This window comes from Phyllostomus discolor, chromosome 6 (genome assembly GCF_004126475.2).
Source record: "Phyllostomus discolor isolate MPI-MPIP mPhyDis1 chromosome 6, mPhyDis1.pri.v3, whole genome shotgun sequence".
NCBI classification, from domain to species: domain Eukaryota; kingdom Metazoa; phylum Chordata; class Mammalia; order Chiroptera; family Phyllostomidae; genus Phyllostomus; species Phyllostomus discolor.
The window spans coordinates 155,555,399-155,570,606 of NC_040908.2; the positions used below are offsets into that span (position 1 = coordinate 155,555,399).

The 15,208-nt window shown below is 56.7% G+C and overlaps 1 protein-coding gene across 12 annotated transcripts in view; it reads left to right on the forward strand.

The window, feature by feature from the left end:
* The window catches only part of DGKZ (diacylglycerol kinase zeta), a 41,462-nt gene that overhangs the window by 3,579 nt on the left and 22,675 nt on the right, over positions 1–15,208 (forward strand). For 5 of the 12 annotated variants that reach the window (XM_036029318.1, XM_036029321.1, XM_036029320.1 and 2 more), the window contains exon 1: positions 8,445–8,568. The exons of 2 other annotated variants lie outside the window; for them this stretch is intronic. Coding sequence is in view for 5 of the 10 variants with exons in the window: in XM_036029325.1 (XP_035885218.1) it covers positions 5,944–6,119 (176 nt within the window). In the remaining 5 variants the exon portion in view is untranslated. Of the gene's footprint in view, positions 1–5,928; positions 6,120–8,245; positions 8,569–15,208 lie in introns of those variants that run through there. 5 more of the 12 variants (XM_036029325.1, XM_036029327.1, XM_036029326.1 and 2 more) reach the window with 4 other exon arrangements.

Here is a 15,208-nt window from a genome sequence, read left to right on the forward strand (position 1 = left end):
CTGGCACAGAAGTATGGGGCACAGTCCCTTCCCTTGACAACAGTAGGATTCATCACAGGGCCGGACAGTAAGTAGTCGAGGCTTTGCAGGTGACACGCTCTCTGTCACTCTGCTCTGCCATTGTAGCCCAGGAGCAGCTGGCAACAATATGTACATGAAGGAGCATGGCCGGGTTCCAGCAAAACTTTATTTATAGACACTGAACTTTAAATTTCATTTCATTGCCACTGTCACAAATATTATTCTTTTGCTTTCTTTCCAATCATTTAAACTTGTAAAAGCCATTCTTAGCTCACATCTCTACAACAGGCAGCAGACTGCATGTGGCCATGAGGCAGTTTGCCAACCCCTGATCCGGTAGATGGGACGGGATGAGCCCAGGGGAAAGACAGCTGACATTGGCATCGGGAATCCACCTGGGCATTGGGCAAACGGCCACCTGCATTTTACCGAGAGAGGCAGTGCAATACACAGGCTTGCAGGCTTCAGGGTCAGAGAGACCTGGGTTCAAATTCCAGCCCTGCCCCTTCCTAGCTGGATAAGCCGCTTTCACCCCTGACCCTGTTTCCTCATATGGAAAACGGAGACACTAATACCCACACAAAAGGGTGGCTGGGGAGATCAGCAAGATAAGTGATGCACAATTCCTGATTCATAGCAGAGCTGGGACACAAGTTAGAAGATCTTTTGCGCCCCACCCCCATGGTGGACCTCCTTGTGGGTCTGGGGGTCCAGCAAGGCCCCTGAAGGAGATTGGCCCCGAGTGATGGGTGATGGTGAGACCTGGGGGTGGCAGAGCTTAATGGAGACTTACAGCGGGGACTGAGCTTGTGTGCATGCCTCAGCCTGCAGTCCTCCCCTGCCCCCTCCACCCCCACAGAGGAGCTGGGGGGAAGCAGCCGGGGGAGACACCTGGCAGGGGAGAGTGCCCCCTGCTGCAGGCACTTGGCAGCGGGCACACAACTCCTCCAGGGAGGGGCACCTGATCCAACTCTCCCTGCTGCTATTTACCAGGAGCTAAAAATAACCCAAGAGTGACAGGGAGATGGGGCCGATTTGTAATTTAAATAGCAACAGGATAAAGCAAGGAGCTGCAAGAGATCACATTCTGTCCTGAATTAAAAATGCAAAAACCGGGGGCAGGGAGCTGAGGTGGAGAGGAGGAGGGGACCCCAAGGCCAGAGGAAGCCGGAAGCTGGGGGTCTATCTCTTTTCCTTTCTTTGGGAAGGGCGGGGCCCAGGCCGCGTCTGGAACTCCTTCCCCGCAGGGACCTGAGGTTCTTGCTGACAAGTGAGTCAAAGGCCACGTAGGGCAGTGCCCGGAAGTGGGGCCAGCCTCGTCCTGAAGGAAGCAGCGAGAGATCAGGATCCCAGGGAGAGGATGTTAGCCCGGCCTATTTTGACACAGGGCGCTTGGGACATGCCCCCCACCCCCAGCAGCCCGTGCTCCCCACCACCCGCCCGCCGAGGGCAGGCACAAACCATGTGGGCATTCTGAGGGCCGCTGGGAGGACTGAAGGCATTTGAACAGCTTCTCTGGTGTGCTGCTGAGAACATGGCCCTTGGGCCAGGCTACAGAGAGCCTAGCTTGGAGTCTTGTTTTCGCCTCGGTGCCGTTTCAGAGCAGGGCATTTGGAGAAGCCGCTCAGGAGTCCGGGTCCCAAGGACACGGTTAACACAGGCTGGGGAAGACCTCTCTTAAAAAACACCCAAAGGGGTGGGTGGGGGGAAGGTGCTGGAACTAAACATGGCTTCTGCTGGGCTCCACAGTGCCTGACCTACAGACGCTGTGGAGCCACAGATGTTTGGGGAAGAAAAACTAGGCAGCGTGCACAGAGTAGGTGGGGATTTGAGGGCCCCTGGGCAGCCTCTTACAGAGGAGAAACTGAGCCTCAGACAAGTTAAGCAATTTGTCAAGGTCACACAGCCACTGGCTAGTAGAGCCAGGATCCAAACTCAGGTGGGTTTCACTCCACAGCCCTTTTTACTTTCACAAGTCTGGAGTTTCTTAAGGATCTTTTCTTCTGGCTCTGTGCTAAGTGCACATATTCCTGGGAGGGGTACTAGGACAGGGGGCGCGGCCGCTGAAAGGTGGTCCTGCTTGCTTCCGGGTTCAGGAGCTGGGGGGAGGTTTGGAGGGCGGGCAGGGGGGCCTTGGCGCTACAGACCAGCGTGGGGTCAGCAGGAGGCTCTTTAGGGCACACCCAGCTGACCCAGAGTGAGGGGATAGCCCCTCAGACTCCTCTCACCTCCAACCCAGGAACCTGGGAGGTGCCAAAGGCCAGTTGCAGGAGAGAGCGTGGTGATTTGAGGGTCCACCTCTGACTCCTGAGCTCCCGCAGCTCTCTTGCCCCGGTGGGAGGGGGTCTCGAGCCCCTCCTCCAGATTTCCTCCTGCTCATGACTTTAATGAGTCTATGCAGAGGGAGCCTAATCAGATTTCCTTCCATCTCTAGCTAGTGGCACCTGCAGTCCAACTCAGGGACCTCTGTCTCCTGTGTTGGGGGTGGGGGCGGTGCCAGAGGCCCAGCACCTGGGCGGGGCTGGCAATCAGCGGGGGGCTCCTGGGCTTAAGATGGCTTCCAGGGGCTTCAGCAGGTACCGGGATCACAGGCTTAGCTTCTGGGAAGGAACTTAGACTCAAAAACTCCCCCATGTCTCCCCACAGCCACTCGTGCCAATAGGAAGCCAGCTCCCCTCCCTCTGCTCAGCTTGTCAGACACCTGTGTTCGCTCATTTCAACTTCCATAGGAAGCTACTAAGCATATACTTGCCGCCGGTACAGAGCTAGGAGCGACACGCAGCTCGGGAATCCTGTAAGGAGACAGGACTAAAGAGCACAAAAGGTCACCCGACACAGGGGTGTTGTTGGCAACGAACCTGAGTGTCAGGGATGAATCAGTGGGGTGGGAGTGCTGGCTCTGGAGCGCATCTGACTCTTAGTGAGTATTTATAAAACACTGTCACACAAAGGAATGAGTGAAAACCCAGAGATCAAGGAAGCTGATTCAAATAAAACTATCAGAGCTAAATGAGACCTTTAAAATCATCTGGTTCCTCATCCAGCCCCAAGATGTTAAGTGACTTGCCCAAGCACATGGGACGGGCTGGAGTTTGAACCAATGGACCCTGGTCTGGGCCTCTCTTCACCGTTCCACTTTTGCTTCTTGGGCTGGGGTTTGGAAGGATGGAGGTTTTGACTGGTGAGACGTTATGAGCCAACGGGGCGACAGGGCGACAGGGCGAGGAGGCAGCAGAGGCAGAATGCCACAGCAGGGGTGAGGAGGGCGCATGTTAAAGGAAGTGTGAAAAGTGGGAAGAAATATTAACTGAGCACCTACTGTGAGGGGGGCACCAGCCTGGTGTGAGCGGAAGAAAATCTATTTCCGCAGGGAAAGCCTGAACAAGAGGCAAAAAAGAAAGAAACCAGAACATAAGGAGCCTTGAAGGTCAGGCCAAGGAGGCCGGCTTGGCTGGTTTTGAGAGCAGAAGCTGTCCAGATCGTGGTGTGAGTGTTTGGTGCCCTGGTACATTTCTTTTCCCCAGCTCCCACTTAATCATCCAGGCCACAGAAAGTAGAACACCTCACCCTCTGGGGCCTCAACAAAGCCCAGAATAATTTTCTCACCTAGATTCTTCTTCCTGCGTGTATCTGGGTGAATTCTGAGGGGTCCCCAGCTCCCCGGTGCTGGTGCATGTCATCCTGGGAACTGCCAAGGGCATCTTCCCCAGCCCTGTGCACCTGTCCCTTCCAGCCTTGCTCTCCCCTTCCCCCCAACCTGGAAAGTATCGACAAGACAGCTTCGAGGAGGACAGGCCCAGGAGGACCCCGGTCCCGCAGTAGTCAGGAGGTCCGCTGTGGCTCGCAGAGCCTCCAGCCTGCCGGCTTCCCCTCCAGGAGCCGCATTTCCTGCTCTCTGCTGCTCGTTCCAGAGCTGCCAGAAGCTGCAGCTGGAAAACAGGCCCAGCCCCATTTCCTCTGTTTAACTGCTCGAGCTACTTGCAGAATCCCTGGGAGAGGAGCACAGGGCCCTGCAACGGCCTTCTAGAATAGTCCTTAGCCTGGCTGGCAGAGTTTCTGACAGGCCACAGCATACAGGTCCTGCCCAGAGGGCTTCAGAGATGACGGGCTGGAAGGGAAGGCTGCTGCTGGGAAAGCCGGTGCTAAGCCTCAGGGCCATCACGTGGCCATGTCCCCAACCCTAGAGGGGCAATTGAATGCCTTATTGAAGGGCACAGAGTCTTACTTCTACCAGTTGCCAGTTGGGTGACCTTGGAAAAACAAGCCTAACAGTCTGTACCTCAGTGCCCCCAGATGTAAAAGGAAAATAACAGGATCTACCTCTTTTAGGGTCATTATAAGGACCCAAAGGTTTCTGGTACAGAAGTGTCCAAGAAATATTAGCTATTGTTCTATCAATAGGAGTACTAATTATTCATGGCATAGCCCGGTTTATTCAACAAATATTTGCTGAGAAGTATTATATTCAGTCACGAGGGACACGGAGGCGATCACAGCACCAGACGGAGGTTTCTGCGGGCTGGGAAGGTGTCGTGTGCGCTCCTGCATCTGCAAGCGCCGTAGTGTAAATGTTTGTTGAACTGAACCGACACCGTTTCTGTCCTCGAGAAACTCACAGCTTTCCTAGGGTGGCAAACACATATAGATCTCCCCAAAAATACTCCTTATGGAGCAGTGTGATTAAAGAGTGCCGGAAGAAGGTATGATTTCCAACCCAGAAACAACCCTAATAACAAAGAGTAAGTGTGTGCCTTACTACGTCTTTATTAAACCTTCCTGACGGCCCCAGAGTCCGGCACAGCGAGGCCTCTTTGCAAACGCATCAAGTCCATTCCTTCCTCGGGACCTCAAATGCTCTGCTCCTGGGCAGTTACGTCATTTGCTGTTGATTCCCTCAGGTCTGTTCTCCAGGTCACCTCCTCAGAGATGCTTTCCCAATCCCCCTACCAAAGTGGCACCCCTCCCCCCGTGCCATCATTTTCTTCCACCTTCATTTTGGCCTCATTTGTTCTCTATAGCACCTCCCATTACCTGACGTTATTTCATATATTATTTGTTTCCTAGATGTCTCCCACTAGAATCTAAGCTCTGTAGTCACAGCCCTGCTTCTGTGCTCACTGCTGTGTAGTCTGGCACCGTGTCTGATGCACAGAAGGCACTCAACAAATAGTCATAGGATGAATTCACTTTATAAACCCTTTCGCCTCTTATTTAAACCTCATCAAAGGCCATGAGTTCAATTGTGACTCTCGCCCTCCTTCTACTTTATAGATGGGAAAACTGAGGTTTCAGAAAAGCTCCCTGACACATGTATTCACAGGTTTATCTGTTTACTTCCTACCTCATTCCAGAAAGGTTCAAGGTGGACCCAGAAAGGTCCTGAGCTGACCTGACTCAGGTCGAATAGCTGGTAAGGGGCAGAAACATGATGAGCCCACATTTTCTAGCCCCATTCTGGTCCTCTCTCTGCTCTGCCCCTATCCCATGTGCCTGGCCCTTGTTAGATGCTGTGTGGCTCACAGAGGTGTGAAGGAGAGAGAGCTGTGTGTGTGCTGAGCACCGCCCCCCAGCACACCTGGTAGTTGTGATGAAGCGGGAGACCTCAGCAGGACCAGGAGGTGAAAATCCAAGAGGCGAAGTGGAGAGGAAGGCCAGCCTGAGGCTGAGGTTCAAATTCCAGCCTGGGCAGGTCTGGTGGCTGCCTAGCAGCCTCCAATTCTTGGGACTGTCTCCTGGCTGCTGGGCTGGGCTTGTCCTCACCTGCCTCTTGCTCTCCCGTGCAGCTCCTCTTCCAGCCAGCCTCCTGCCCCAGCCAGCGGAAGGCGCCTGCAAGGTCCCTGGTCCTCTGCTGGGGCAGTCAGCTGGCCTCTCGCAGGGCCCCCGGTCAGGAAGTGCCAAAAGAGGAAGAGAGTCGCCGGCAGGATGAGCGTACTGGGGGCTGGCCACAGTACTCAGGGAGGCTGCGATGAGGCCACAGCTCTGGGCCCCGAGGAGGCGCTGGGGACAGAAGAAGGGGAAAGGCCGGGGGCACTGAGGCAGATGTGGCGCTACCGCTCCTGGGACGTGCCACAGATCCCAGCCGCGACCCCCCAGACACAGTAGGTACTCAGGGTGGCCCGGGAATGGGCACCTCCAGCCCTCTATGAGTCTTCTTTTATCTGGGATGGGGCTTGCGGCAGGAGCGGGGTTACCTACCCCACCCGTTGTCCAGCAGCTCTGCAGAGGTTCAGAAAAAGCAAGGGGGTTCTCGGCAGGATGAAGGGAACTCCGATGTCTGGATTGCTGGGGGCAGTGTGGTGGAGGGCTGAGTTCACAGGAGGCTGCATGTTGATGGCTCTCACAGCAGGGGGGTCTGGGAAGAGAAGTCCCCACAGGAATGAGGCAGTCGATACTATAAGGTGTTGTGCAGACTCGGCGGGCTCTTCAGCTGTTTCTGGTCTCCTCCCTCAGAACTTGGTGTCAAAAGTTTTCCAAAGGGACCCATGCACCCCAGGAGGACAGCATGAGGCTCACTTGGGGATTTCACTGTCCTCCTGGTCATCCTGGCACCTGAGGCTAGCTGGAGGGCTGGTATCCCAACTCCCTGTCCACACCTCCAGGCCCACAGGAAACTTTAAGGAAGCTGGAAGGCTCTAAGCTTCTGAGTGCTGGCTATTTTTCAAAACCGCAGGCTTTCCCATAGGTCACAGCTCCCAGCATTGTCTATACATGGCTGCCTGAGGCTGGAAAATGGGCAACCAGTCCCCCAGAGGAAAGGGTAGAAGTAAAGGTGACACAGGATGTGGCTTTGCAGACAGGAGCACGAGCAGAAACAGCGGGCAGCTGATGTGGGCATCAGGGTGACAGGGTTTGGGAGGAGGAAGACTGTGCTCTCCAGCTTCCTGGCCTCCCTTTGTCAGCCCTGCTGAGGCTACTGGAGCTGCCCGAGCTGCCCGAGCTGCTGCCTCCTCAGCACGCGTGCTGCGGCATCCCAGGCCACTGCTCTGGCTCTGATTGCTTTCCTCGCCTTTGTTCGTTTATTTTCTTTTTTAAAATGGATTTTAGAGCGAGAGAGAGAAACATCAATTTGTTGTTCCACTTATTGGTGCATTCATTGGTTGATTCTTACTTGTGCCCCCTGACCCAGGATCAAACCTGCAACCTTGGTGCACTGTGACAATGTTCTAACCGACTGAGCTACCCAGCCAGGGCTTCCTTATCTTTAGAAGGGACAACCCCTGGTATCTAGGGGTGTCTGTGTGTGTGTCTGAGAGGCCCATTTCCGGTGGGTGATGTGTGTGTAGGAGGGATGTGGCAACACATAACTGTTGCCTGGGAGTCTTTGTGCACAGGAGAAAGGTGTGCATGTTCTATGTGGGTGTGCATGTTGGTGAATAAGAGTGTGGTCCTTATGTATGTGTTTTCATGAGTGTGTAAAAAGTGTGCAGGTGATTCCTACAATGTAAGATCTACAGGTTTTGTTGGACACTGTCTTGGGGAAATAAGACAGCTATTTGTTTGGAGTGTGCAAAAGGGTTAGAAGCAACTGTGAATAGCTGTGGAAAGGTGAGTTTGTATGAGAAAAGTGTATGTTCTTTGTTAGAGTGTGCAAGGGTCACTTTGGTGTAACGTGGGTCCTGGTATACATTTCTGAGTGTCAGAGGCTGGGGTTGGAAGTCTTAGTTTGAGTAGTGAGTGAACGTAACTGTGTGACTGGCGTGTTTGTTCTGCATGTGGAAAGCACTGTGTGACTTTTGTTCCCTTGGGTGTGTTTTGGGAGAGCCAAGGGGGTGTATGAGTGTCTGTGAGCCAGTCACGGGGTGTTCGAGATAGGGGTCTATTCCTTGTGGCTGTGGGAGTGGAGGAGGTCACAGCCGTCCTCATGGGTATTCACTAGTGATCGGGTACGTTGTGGCTGGGGGAAGGGTCTTAAGGGGAGGAAAATATTGTACGTGTCTAGGTGGGCGCAGTGCGGCCGTGTCAGGGAGGAGATTCTGTGGGATCCAGGCGGACCTGCCAAAGGTTTGGGGGCGGGACCTCGAGTGTCCCGCCCTAGGCCCCGCCCCCTCAGAGGGCCGAGGAGGGTTGCTGAGCGGCCGGCGGCCGGCAGAGGGCGCCGCGGGTGGGTGCCGCCGCACAACCGAGGGGGCGTGTTCGGCGGCGGACAGGCAGCAGCCCGGCCAGCTATGCGGGGTCCTGCGGCCGCGGCTGGCGGCACTTCCTGGAGCGGCGGCGGCCGCTTCCCCGGCACCTGGGTGTGGGGCGCGGGGGCGCGCGGCGCGGGGCGGGCAGAGCGAGCGCGCGCCATGCCCGCGGCGGGCGGCGCGGAGCCGGCGTGTTGAGCCCCGGCCGCCGGCCCGGCATGGACGTCTCCCGCGGACCCGCCGCCGGCCGGGGCTAGGGCCGGATGGAGCCGCGGGACTGCAGCCCCGAGGCCCGGAGCAGCGACTCCGAGTCGGCCTCCGCCTCGTCCAGCGGCTCCGAGCGCGACACCTGTCCCGAGCCGGACAAGACGCCGCGGCGCCTCAGCAAGCGGCGCTTCCCAGGGCTGCGGCTCTTCGGGCATAGGTGAGCGGGGCGGCGGCGGGCAGGGCACCGTGGCACCGGGCGGATACGGCGCCTGACACCGGGAGGCATTCCTTGTCCACTTAGTGCTGACACGGAGTGGAGGTCTCCGACGGGCACCGGTGGTACGGGCTGTCTTGGCGTGGGTTCCGTGTGGGGGTCATCCTCCAATGTCCTGGCACTGGCACCGAGTGGAGGTCATTCCCTGGCACCGGCAACTTAGCGCGCCTCCTGCGTGGTACCAAGGCAGGGTCAGCTTCCAACTCTCCAGCAGGGAGGCAGGATGACCTCAACCCCCTGCCACCAGCAGGTAGGGCGCCAGGACTGGTCACTCATCCCTTCTTGGCACTGATAAAACAGGGCACCCTCTGAGCCTCTGGCCCGGTGAGGTGGGGAATGTGGCCGCCCCCCTGGACCTCTCGGTGAGGCCCCGTTGCCTACCACCATGTCGTGACATCTGTAGAACATGGGCTTTCTGATACTGTCAGGGCACACGGCCGTCCTGGAGCCCTGGTCACTGATTGAATCGCTCAACATTTTAAGCCTCTCTTTGGGGTTGGGGGTGCCTGGCCACCTGTTCTACAGTACTTGTAGATTAGCAGGGAGACCCCACCCTCTATCTCTGCTAGGCATAGGGACCTCTCCCCCTACCTTTCAGTCCTTCCTTTCTGGAAAAGGGATGGGGTGGGCTGCAATCTGGTATCTGTGCTGACTGTTCAAGCTCCATCTTGCCCCCTCCCCCAGCACACCAAATGTCACCATCTTGTGCCAGTAACAGGGCTTTGACCAAGACCCTGGTGAGGAACTGGGGGAGGGTGTGGAAAGATTGAGTGCAGGCGGTTGGTGTCATGTGTGCTGAATTGGCTGGGAGCCGCTTCCTGCTGGTGCAGCCCTTGTGTAAGGTGAGGGAAGGTGGAGCCCCGTGAGTACCCCACCTGGCTCCCTGGACTTTCTCCTGACTGCCGGCTGCCCTCCAGTGGCTGAGGAGCTTGCGGCCAATCAGCTAAGGACCCCAAAGCCAACTCATACTGGACTCTGACCGCTTGGAGTCTGCCCAAGGCCTCCCGCTCACTTTCCTTCAGTTGCCCAGGTTTCATGGCATTTGGCCCCCCTGAGCTTTACCCTGCCTCTTCCCGGGGTAGACTTTACCACCACTAGCGTGGGCATTCTTCTCCTGTTGTGCTGGTTGGCATCCCTGTAGCGCTGACCTATGCCCTCCACCGGCCTCACCCTAGCCAGGGCCCTGCTCTTTGCACCTGCATTGTGTCGCCAAACACACCCACACTGGCAGATGGAGCTCCGTGTGCTCTTGTGAGGCCATGGGGACTTCAGTGTCATATGAAATGGGGACAGGAGCAAAGCTTCCACTACCTCTTGTTTTGTCACCCAGAGCGCTGCAAGATGGAGCGAGCAGTTTACACCCAGCCCTGCAGGATGTAGCCTCCAGTGTTCACGGGCTTCAGAGGGGGAGGGAGGGGCTCTGCCGGAGGCTTCCTGTCCCTGCCCACAGGGCACCGAGTCTGGGGCTTTTCCCACCGACCCGGGCCGTGCCCCTTTGAAGGGCACGGGTTTGTGGATGTAGGGACCTCAGGCACATTCAGGAGGAAGAACAAGAAGCGAGAAAACCAACAAATACCTTTACATAATTCTCCAAAATAAGCATAACAGGTGTTATTTCTCCATTTTTATAGATGAGAAAAACACAGGCTCAAAAAACGTAAGTCGTTTTCCCAGGGTTACATAGAAAAGAGGCAGAGGTAGAATTTGAACTCCAGTCTGATTTCAAAACCCACACCCCGTTTTCTATATCAGGTCCTCAAACAACGTCACAGTGACCTGGGGACCTGTAGGAAATACAGTTCCCTAGGTCTTACCCTTGGCACGTGTGACTGGAGGTGGGATGTGGACTTTTTTTCACAGCTTCTCAAGTGTTTTTGATGTGCTACCAAGTTTGCAAACCACAGTATTACATCACCCTGGGGCTGCTAAGTGATCCAGTAGGATGTTTAATGAGAAGAAGGCCTGAAGCACCTCCAGAAGCGCGTAGGGAGTGCCTCCTGTGTGGCAGCCCTGTGCTGGGGCAGAGGGCATTCAGAAATGAATACGCTGGGAAAACCCAGTGGAGCCACGGAGGGGGCAATGGAGGAAAAGAGGTTTCCCTGACAGGCCTGGGAGCCCAGAGAATCACATGCCCACCGGGGCTGACCTCCCTTCGCTTTGATTGGCGGGGGTTGCGGGGGCAGCAAGGACTAGCATTTGGAACAGTGCGTCTGACCTGGGCACTGCCTCTTTAATACTGTTTAGTTAGTCCTGCTGCCTTTACTGGTTGTCAGTCTCGGGGAGAAGTCCCCAGGGCTCCCGCTGAAACCACCCCTTCATCTTTTCCCCAGGCTCCGAGCTCGTTCTTAACCTGCTCTGGCTTCTTGTTGGGTGTCGTACTTCTGCCTTTCCCCCATCCTGCTCCCCTCCCCTCCCATACACACCTCAAACCATGGGGCTGAGGGGCACGATGAGCGAGTAGACAGTGGCTAGAAGGAAGCCTCACGGATGGCATACCTTGGTGGTGGCTACGGAATCGGTGTTGAGAAGTCTGCATCACATCTCAGCTCAGTGGGGAAGTTCTCTGTATGACCAGTTAGCACTCTCTGCTGCGGGCTTGGGAGGGGCAGTGGTGGTACCTGTGGGGCATCGCGGTGTTTGCCTCCCTGGTCCGCTCGGGTAGAAGAGTCTCTGAACAGCCTCTTCAGCATCTTTCTCAAGAGGCTTTTCCTTAAAGTCCACCTCAGCCCCTCACAATTGGCTTCACCTTCTTGAAACCTAGGCAGCAGCTCACCCTGTCCCCTTCTTGAGCCCAGTGGGACACAAAGCTGAGTCACGATTCTCCCCAGCTCCATCCCACCTCTCCTGTCCTTGCTGGCAACCACCAGCCCCCTCCTGGAAGAAGGGGTACGGGCCCTGCCCCACTCCCAGAGCATCTGCCTTTTCCTCCATGCTTACCTTTCACGTTCTGTTGGCCTGAGGGGTGGTCAGTCAGAAGAGGAGGGGTGTTGACTCTGTCCCCTCCTTGTCCTCCAGAGCCCACTGGAGGGAGGACGTTCTTGTCCTTTGACCTGGTCCTGGCAGTCTGATCCTGGGCAGGTCACACAGCTTGTGGATGAGCTGGTTTTGCGCCCCAGGGGCATCAGAACTTCCCTGGCCCTTTAAACATCTACACACAGGGGCCTCAGCCTGCAGAGTCCCTGGGAGCCGGCTCACTGGCTCTGGCACCCCTGCCCTTCGTTAGTGCTCAAAGTCATTTCCCCGAGGGCAGGAAATGCACCTGTGGAACGGGTTTGAAACAATAGGTCCCATTGAGAGGTGATGCCACATGGCCCCAAGTGAGCATGGTCCCCGAGTCCAGGCAGGCAGAGGGTGCCCGCCGGGCAGCCTGAGCAGAAGCAGTCCCAGGTCGGGGTGGTTTTGCAATGACTGAGAGGGGATGCCTCACACACAGAGATGAGAGTATCTGTTCGTGGCGCCGGCGTGTCTAGAGCAAAAGGAGCCTCTTTGAGTGGTTTGTCTTGCTCAGGCTTATACTGGGAGTGGCCCAGGTGACCAAGGGAGGCAGGTGCAAGACAGAGAGTGCCTGGGTTCCCACCAGTTTGGGAAGAAAAATGGGCCTCAGTGGCTGAGCCGGGCATCAGCTCACCTCACTCAGCCCGCTCCCTGGGCAATGTCGTGCACCAGCGCAGAGCTGGCCGAGGTCGGGAACTAGGTGGGGTAGGACTGCCACAGTCTTCCCTCTGCTGCCACACACCTGTCATAGTCTCTGGCTTGCAGGTCCAGGGGGAGGTGGGCACCTCTCCTCATTTTCTCTCCGTGCCATGCTCCAGAAAGGTCAACTCAGGCAAGGCAACTTGCGAGTTGCCCAGGACTCTCAAGTTGGCCAAAGAGCACAAGAGTGGGTGTCTTCCCAGGCAAGGCGGAGGAAGGACCGACCGAGTAACCCTAGTCAGAGAAAGCCTGGGTGCTGGGCAGCTGTAGCTGGGGAGTAGAAAGAGACAGGTCTGCCCTCCTCGGCTTCCTGGAGCTCTCTCCAGGACTCACCCGTCACCACCCAAGCTGAAGAGGAGGTGAGTGGGCCCGTCTGCCCAGAGGCTTGGCTTGGCCTGGTCCGTGGTTGGAGCGGAGGTCCCCTCCTGACAAACGCAAGAGTTTCAAGGTCCAGAAGCTGACGGGGACTTGCCTTGCAGTATCCCATAGCAACACAAGGGGGCAACAGCCACCACTGTGGGGACGGCAGGGAAGGAGAGATCTTACTTCCTGCTATCCATTGGCACCGGAGACTGTGGGTGGACCTACAGGCATCTCCTACTCATGAGTTACCTGATACTCTGGCTACGAGGGTGGAGCCAGTCAGAACCTAGCAGAAGGCAGGTAGAGCGTGAGCTTCCCTGTCACCTGGCCCAACCCCTCCTCCTCCCTGGAGATTGAGCCCCAGTGAGGTGGCCTTGACTGGGCCAAGGTCTCACAGCTGACTAGGTTTGTCCGGGACTCCAGTGCCAGTCCCCTGACTCCAAGGCTAGGTCAGTTGGTATCACGTCACAGGACCTCAAAGCCTTTCCTGCTTTCTGAGAAATCCTCCTCTGGCACGTCTCAACCTGCCCTCTGCCTCTCCTCCTGGAGGCTGCTGCTGCCACCCGAGCAGTTCTCCAAGGCAGCATGGGACGGGAGAGTGTGGATAAGAAGGGGGACCGCTCTGCCTGCATCCGGGCTCACCAGCTCCCCTTGCTCCTGGGTGGGACTAGTGGGGTGCACGCCGGAGTGGTACCAAGCACTCATTTTTTGCTCCCCTGGATTGCTTCCTCTGTGGCTCTCAGCACAGGACCTGGCTGGCAGGCCCAGCTGGGGGAAGGGTAGGCCAGCGCAGTGACCAGTGCCCTGGAGGGGCTGTCATGCTGCCATCGTTCCTTTCTGCCTCCTTCCTCGGCTGTGACCCCAGAGACAAGGGTAGGGATGCAGAGCAGGTTTGAGTGAGACCAAGGGCCCTGTGGCCCGGGGAGAGGAGGGGGAGGCAGAGCTGGGTACCCCACCCACCTCCATGCACCCCTGCATCCAGGTGAGGGACGTGCCAGCACACCTCTCTTTGGCAAATAACAGTTGTCAGAAGCTTTGAAATCCAGTTTCGTGTAATCCCCACAACAACCTTATAGTCAGTTGTTTTTATTCCCATTTTTCAGAGGAGAAACTGAGGCTCTGAGAGGTCAGAGGCGTGGCCCAGGACCTCCCAGCTCTCCCTGGAGCCCAGACCCAGGGCCATTTTCGTGGCGCCAGGCTGCACTGCTCACTGGCACTCTTTTCTTCCTTTTTTAAATTTTCCCACCCCAGGGTGGTGGGGCCTGGCAAAGGGCGTGAGGGCCCGTGAGACTGAGAGAATGTTGTCTCGTGGGGGGGTGGAGTAAGACCCACGCAGTGATCTGCTCCTGGACCCTGAGGGAGAACTCTCACCGGGATCCTGACCTCCGGGGGAGCCAGGCTGGGCTGGGGGAGAGCCTTGAGCAGGGAGACTAGTTGTCCTGTGGCTCCCTGGCTGGATCTGGAGTGGAGGGGCAAGTCTGTGACCTTTTCTTTTGCTTTCAAAGTGCAGGGAGTGGAAGACCAAAGGGATGTGTTTCAGGGAGCCCCTGAGATCACCCTGAGGTCAGAGGGTGGCCTGCGGCCTGGGGAGAGGTGCTCAGGAGGGGAGCTCAGGGCACGGGCCTTGTCTGCACCCAGCACCCCGCAGTGAGAAGTCTGAAAAGGGAGCGTGGGCCCCAGAGCCCTCCCCTCCGCTTTTGGCGGCCTCCTCCCCCTTGCTCCTGGCAGAGCACCAGTCAGAGCTCCCACTTAGAGGCCCTTCCCCTGCCCGGGCTGAGCCCAATCGCAGCACATGCCAAAATAGCTGTCTGGGAGCCGGGGCCTGCGCCGCCCACGCCCCAGCATCTCCTGGGTTAACAGCTTGCCTGTCTCTCCGCCCCCCTTCCCCAGCTTGCTGACATTTCACTGAGGTGGGGGCGGTTGTGAAAGGGGGCAAGCTGGTTCCTGCTCTCCCGCCCACACAGACACCCCGCTGATACAGGCGGCCACCCACTGCCCCCCCTCTGGAAGGCATCCTTTAGGGGGAGACCTTCCTTCCTGTCCCATGACGTGGGGTTTCTACTGGCAGACAGTGTGGGAACACGCTCGGTGTCATGCCGTCCGTGGGAGACCCATGGCAGCTGCAGAGAGCTGTCGTCCCCCCCAGATGTCTCTCTGAAAATTATTTTAAAATATTTTCTAAAGCATTACTTATTTTGCAATTAGAAAAGTATGCAGAGTAACCCTGACTGGTGTGGCTCCGTGGGTTGGGCCTCATCCCACAGACTGAAAGGTCGTTGGTTCGATTCCCTGCCAGGGCACATGCCTGGGTGGCAGGCCAGGTCCCTGGTTGGGGGCGTGCGAGAGGCCCCTCGTAAATGTTTCTTTCACACGATGATGTTTCTCTGCCTCTCTTTCCTCTCCCTTTCCCTCTCTCTAAAAATAAATTAATAAAATATTTTTTTAAAAATCCCAGAGTAATGTCATACCACCAGTTAGCTCGGTCAGATCTTAACCACTATGCCGTGTTCGCCGGAGGTAGGGCTGG